The sequence below is a fragment of the Pterocles gutturalis genome, unplaced genomic scaffold (assembly GCF_000699245.1).
Source record: "Pterocles gutturalis isolate BGI_N339 unplaced genomic scaffold, ASM69924v1 scaffold16818, whole genome shotgun sequence".
Classification (NCBI taxonomy): Eukaryota; Metazoa; Chordata; class Aves; order Pterocliformes; family Pteroclidae; genus Pterocles; species Pterocles gutturalis.
The window spans coordinates 27,328-33,941 of record NW_010118380.1 but is presented as its reverse complement, the minus strand read 5'-3'; the positions used below and the strand labels follow the sequence as shown (position 1 = coordinate 33,941).

The following is a 6,614-nucleotide window of genomic DNA, read 5'->3' as shown; positions in this document are numbered from 1 at the left end:
TGATGAGAGGGTTTTCTTCACAAATGCAGGAGTCTTTCAGGGGGACAGAGTGTGACTGTGCACGTTTTGCTACTTCTGAGGGGGGAAAACGAGCTGGAATGTCTGAGTGAAGGAAGACCAGAGCATGATGGAGAGGGAAAATTAAACCTGAAAAGGTGGATGCTGGACTCACTGCGTGGTTGAATTCTGGCAGCTGAATCCCAAGCCAGTGTATGTAAACATGAAAGGGCTTCTCTGAAAATGAACCTGCATTATGTCTCCCAAACATGAAGGAGCTGCAAAGCTAATTAGGAAAGTTGACTTCTTATCCTTTGACATGTAGAAGATATTTACTGGTGTCTCTGGTTAAGAAATATCTCTCTCAGCTTCATCTAACTCCATGGACTCTGCCATATCTCTAAAGCTGAGTGGGATGGCTATTAGCTTTTGGTTCTTTGTTGCTGGGAGTTTTCGTTTTTTCTCCAACTATCAGAGGATGTGAGCTATTTGAGGACTTATTGTCAGGGTGCTGTGCTTCTGATGGGGTCTGGGTTAGCTGAACCTGTGGATTACATATGTGAAAATAGATTACTTTCAACTCCTTCTCCCCCCTTTCTGATCCCTGCCCTTTCAGGCGTTCACGGCATCCAGCATCCTGCGCACTCACATCCGCCAGCACTCGGGGGAGAAGCCCTTCAAGTGCAAGCACTGCGGCAAAGCCTTTGCCTCACACGCAGCCCACGACAGTCACGTGCGCCGCACGCACAGCAAGGAGAAGGGCTGCACTTGCTCAGTGTGTGGCCAGCACTTCCCAGAACAGGAGGATTACCACTTCCACATGAAGATTCATGCCACTCATTAGTCAAGAACCCCATGGACCCATCCTGGACCAGCCCATGTGTGTATCGGTCTATGTGTATGTGTTCGTGCGTGGTTGTGTGCACGCCGCAGGTGATGTTTACCCTCACAGTGACTCTGGGTACATCCAGTCTCTGGACCTTGGGCGTATTTCTGAGTGCAGGGGACAGGAGTTTCTCACCTGTGTACCCTGCTGTCACACTGGGGTGAATGAAGTCCAACGTGCTTTTTTTTATCAAGTGCATTTTCCAAAGACAATTTTAACCTATTTGTTTTGTTTGGACGCATGACCAGGTATGGGGTCTTCTTCCCCTTAACCTGCAATCTAATGATGCCCTATTGAAATGTGAACTGCCTCAGAGACACTGACTGCTGGACTATCCTAGGGCTGTTTAATTCCTTCACTCAGTTGCTGGGACATGGGGAGCGCCAGGGCAGTGAGACCAGCTCTTCCAGAGGATGCTGGATGCTGGTTAGCCCAGGGTATGATGAGATAGCTGCAGGCTGTCATGACAGCTATCAGAGATAGTGGAGAGTCTAGAGGATCAAATGTAGATACTCCCAAGCACCAGTGAGGTCTCAGTGGGTCACAAGTAGCCTTACAGCAGCATTGCACTGAGGGCTTGGCAAAGGCCAGGAGCAGGCACAATCCCACCAGTGGGCTCATCTGGCTGAATTTCCCTGAACCTGTCTCTCATTCTGGCCAAGTGGGCCTTCATGGAGAGTCCTGACATGAAGGCTGGGCTCCTCTGCTTCCTCCTGGCTCTGCGGAGGATGGCTGCTGTAGTGGCACTCCCGTAACTTATCCTAAATTTGAAAGTGTAAGATAGATGATACCAGGACTTCTCAGCCCGTATACCTCTCTGCACATGAAATTCCCTCCCCGGCCTCCAGGAAAGCCTTCACCTCCATGGGAAGACTAGAAGTTGTCACCCTCTATTTCTCACTGACCATACCAGCAAGTCAGGAGTGATTTGTGCAGGTTTTGTTTTCTTTTTAGCAAAAGGGAAGTCTTTGATCGTAAGTGATGGGGTTTTTTTGCTATAGCAAGAATTGCTCATTTGGCTGTGGGTGAGAAGACATATCCCGTGATCCTTTTCTTGAAAGCTCTGGTTTTGTTTCTTTTGTACTCTGAGTAGGAGGAGAACTCCTAACGCCCCAGACATCCTGTCCTTTCATACCAACAAACTTTGACCCAGATCAAAGCTGTCTCAAGAGCATATTACAATGGATAAAGGAATTTCAGTGTAAAATCCTAGTTGTTTAGACCCTGATTTTTGCAAAGTATTTTCAAAATTTTTAAGAATCCCTAACAAAATGGCATTCCCTGGCAATGTGAAATCTCAGCTGGAGATGAAAGCTTAGCAAAAAGCCTGTACTGAAGGACCACTGAGTATAGGGAGTCCTTTTTTATCACTGAGTGGCCACCATGATTGGCAGGTGGCTGTGCATCTGAGATGGGCTCCCTGTGTCAGTGGGACTGTGTGTTGCATCCCGGAGGGATAATGAAGCCCCTGCTGGAACTTGTTGGTGAACACAGGTAGTTTGATGTTACTGGGATGATGAGATTCTCTTAATATCCTAGATCAGCTAGGATTAGCAAGGACTTTGCACATATGTATAAGAGAGAAAAGTTTTTATTTTGTGCCAACCTTTAAAAATGGCATAGAACAGAAAAAAATATTACCTGCACATTTAATTATGCCATGCAGATACTGTATCTATAAATATATTGATTTGCACTAATTTTTATATGGTTTATTGTACCTTAAGTTGCTCTGTTCTCATTGTTTTCATGGTAAAAATATTTTTAAAATATTTATAGAACCACTTACTTGTAAGCAAAATATTGAGGCCCAGCACTAGGCAGTATCTGAAATAAGCAAGCCGTTAGTATTGTACATACATGTAGGTTTTAGTGTAGAATGAAGATGACATTTTGTTCTGAATTTTTTTGCTTATTTTAATACCAAATATTACTATAATAGAACAGGCTGTATTTTTGTACATATTGAGGGCTGAACTGGTGAGCTCTAAATAGTAAAAAAATAGTTCCTGAGCAGAACATTATCACAGTATTTATGTCTACAAACTATGCTAAAGTACAGGTGGGGGAACTGAATCTTGCCTCCAGCTGCCTGCGTGCATGGAGGTGTTTTTCTCCAAGCATAGAAAACCCTGGCCAACAGAAATGTGAATTCTGCACGTGAAGGCTTTGCTGGTTCGGTCCCATAAATAACTCAATATTCATTAACTACCTAGTAATGAAAGAAATCTTGTGCCTAGGAATGGCTTGGTTAGTTTCCCATGCAGGTGATCTCATTGTTTCTTGTGAATTAAGGTTATTTATTTACTGGAGTGGTGCATCTTCTGTAGTGCTTTTAATTGTGTGAATTTTCTTCTGCTTGAAGAACACCCAGATATCTTGTACTAAAATATTAGCACCCTCCTGATGAGTGAGTTGTCTGTAAAAAAGTATGTGAAGGGTTTTGCTTGTACTTGAAATTGAAGGTATTGGTTGTCTTGCACATTAAACCTGTATATGTAAATTTTGATGCTAATTATTAAGATCGTTATACTTCATGCAGAGGATGAAAATAAATTATTGGATGCCGTAGTGTACACTAACGGGCTATAGGTTGTTTTCTGCCATATATGTTGGTTGGAGTTGTATATTTGAGGTACTAGCAAATGCGTGAAGGGTGTTTTCAGGTCATTTGTAGGTCGTTACAGAGTCAAACTGTCTCTTACTGGGAATTCTAGCCCTTGTCCTGCTGGGTAGCAGCTGACTGCATTAGAAGTCAAAGGCAGCCAGTGTCTTGATGAATCGGTCCTTAAGTGTCCCAGCAGTTCATGGAAGCTGAGGCCATTCAGTTCTGGATTGAGTTCACCCCCACTTGCAGGCAAGATGATGGATCCGGATTGAGCACTAAAAAAGGTATTTAACTACCCTATAGCATCCTCCTCTCCCTTCTGAATAGCGAGTCCCAGCTGTGCTGGGGCTGGGGGCAGCAGGGGTGGCGCTTGCCCAGCAGCACACTTCACAGCAGGGTGGGGAGAAGTAAAGCAGCAGGAAGCAGGAAATAAAGCAGCAGGATGCAGGAGGGAGGGCAGGCTGAGCTGCCGCTGGCAGATTTTTGTCACCTGCAAGGAAAATGTAGTGTTTGTCACTGCAAACATATTGCTGCCCTTGCCAGAGAGGGTTTAGGGGATATTAGATTTAGATTAGGGAATGCCCCTGCAGTGTACACGTACCCTGTGTGCCTCCAGTCAGCTGAGGTTTTCCTCCCTAGGCATCTGCACATTTACTTGCACCTTCTGTGGCCATGCTGCTGGCATCCTGGTGAATGAGCAGCTCCAGCCAGCTCAGCCAGGAGCGGGGTTTTCAGTATTTATACACGCAGATCAGAAGCAGGGGGAGGGAGGCAATGTGTGCACACTGCGCTTTTTCATCTGGCAGCTTCCCAGGATGACTGTGCGGTGTAGAAAGCCACGTGCATGAAGGAGGCTGCACTGTAAGTTCAAGTGAAGGGATAATGTTTGTGACCAAGCCAACTGTAAAAGCTCAGTCCTTTGGCAGGGAAGCCCCAGCTGCTACGTTGCTCCTGAACAGCCACTGTACTTGATGCTCCTGCTGGCCATTTCTGAGCTTACGCTGCAGAAAGCAGGATGTCCCTGCAGCTATCTGAGGGACCAGGCTGTGGCTCTGCATGTTGCACTAGATCTGCCTCTCCCATTCCCTTCTTGCCATCATCAGATACAGGATGGCAGCAACATTTCCCATGAATACACTATGTGCAATAAGTACCCACATTTTTTCACTCAGTTTGGCTTAAGCAGTAGCTGTAGCGTGGCTTCCCTGGCTGGGGGCTCATTGTCACTGCATCCCCTACGGCAAAGGATTACAGAAACTGTACCTGACTTGTGCACCCTGGGATGAATCAGCCCTGTAAGACACTAGCTGATTTTAAGTGCTTTGCATTAAATGTGTCAGGTTTGTTATTTTTTTTTTAATGTTAAATGGAAAGTGATCTAAGTAGCAATCAGAAGATGGGGGCAGTCTCGGAGGTGGTGTGAGGCTAACTCCTGAAAATCCCCTCCTTGGTGAATGACAATGGAGAGAGAAAAACAAAAAGGTGGCCCCAGAGCTCAGGCTGGCAAGTGGAAGGAACAAAAGGCCTGGCCACCGACATCTGCTGCATCTCCCTGCTCTTCAAACGTCCACATCCCCCTGCGGCCCCAGCCCCTGTCCCTCTGCGCTCCCCCGGGGACTCGGGAGAGGGAGGTGGTTAACCACCGAGGGAAGGCAAAAAGCCGCAAGGAGCTTAGCAAACTGAAGATAATGCCACAAACAAATATTGATTAGTGCCAAACTGTCCATTAAACAAGAGAGATTGTTCACCAGGGGAGCCCTGACCGGCTGTCCCCTCCTTCAGAAAGCTGTTTCTTGGGGTACCAATCTCCTACGTGCATCTGCAGCAAGCACTGGTCTTTGTTTCACCCGTGTGGACACAGTCACCATCACTTTCATTTCCTTTTCTTTCTCTCCTCACACATGCATGTCCCCTTGCACCTTCTCCCTTCTGGCTCTCCTTAATGCACGTAGTGCAGGGCCCGGGGCACACAGGGGGTGTCAGGAGACTCAAGCATTGCTCTCTGCTTTCTGAAAAGCCAGTTCCTCAAAGGTGCCTGGGGCTGGGTGTTGGCAACTGAGGGTATTTGGGAGCACCAGAGGACAGCACCACAGCACCTCTGCCTGTCCTGCAGCGAGACCCAAGCAGTTCTACTCCATCTCCATCCCCAGCCAGTCACTCTCCAACAGCTCTTGCTGTAGGGGCCATCCTGGAAACCCCAGCTTAGCTGCATTGCAGCAGTGGTAACCAGGCTTAAATTCACAGGCCTAACCTCTGGCTAAGCCAGCAGATTAGTAGTGTGGAGAGCACTGCTGCATGCCTTAGTGTGAGAATGCCACACAGCCCTGCAAATTGTGGAATTACCAGTCTGCAAAGAAGCTGTGAGAAAATGCAATTTCCACCCCTTTGACTGCAGGAGTTTGAGCAGAACCAGCAGAAGACACCTTGGTCACTAACAGAAATGCAGTAGCAGAGAAAATGCCCTCTGTCTGTCAAGGAGGGGGAAAGGGATGAATTCTTGAGGTATACTGGCTAAAAAAAATGCAATTCACAGATAATCCCTGAAGTGAAATCAAGCTGTGGAACCCCTCCTCCTCCCTAGGAAGAAAGGGTTGAGTCCATCCTTTGCCTTAACCTGGGCGAAGTCGGTGGCATTCACTCTGGAGCCACAGGGCTCTGCATGGTTTGGAGGACACTGGCCTGGCACGGTGGTGGTGGGGATGTGGTGGCAGGCCACTCCCTGGAGAAGTCTCGCTTTCCCACAAGTGGGAGTGCAGCCCCATGGCCGGGTGCTGATGGCCATCGGAGGGATTACCTGTATTGATTCTCTAATAGCTGTCAAGGTGGAGGGAAAGACTACTCTGCCACAAGCTGGGAGCTCTTAGCTGAGTGGGAGAATAAATGCCCCATTAAAGGTTTCATTCAATAACAATCTTTACTAAAGTAAATGGACAACAGCAGCCCCCTCCCCCCAGTCCCTGATGCAAGAGCCATTACGGAGCAGGAAGGCAGCACACAGGAACATATATTTCTGCAGTATCAGTTTCACCAACAGTCTCAAACGACTCTTTTAATGAAAAGAGGATTTTTTTTCATTTTTTTTTTTCCAGGGGTGTGAAAACCCTAAGGAAACAACCAAAGGGG

General features: G+C 47.0%; 1 protein-coding gene across 1 annotated transcript in view; it reads left to right on the top strand.

Moving 5' to 3' along the window:
• Positions 1-841, top strand: part of LOC104463735 (PR domain zinc finger protein 14-like) — a gene marked incomplete at its 5' end in the record, with an annotated part of 5,990 nt that extends 5,149 nt beyond the window's left edge. The window contains one exon of the mRNA XM_010076187.1: positions 614-841. Within this exon, the coding sequence (XP_010074489.1) occupies positions 614-841 (228 nt within the window). The remainder of the gene's footprint in view (positions 1-613) is intronic.
• Between the last annotated feature and the right edge of the window lie 5,773 nt (positions 842-6,614).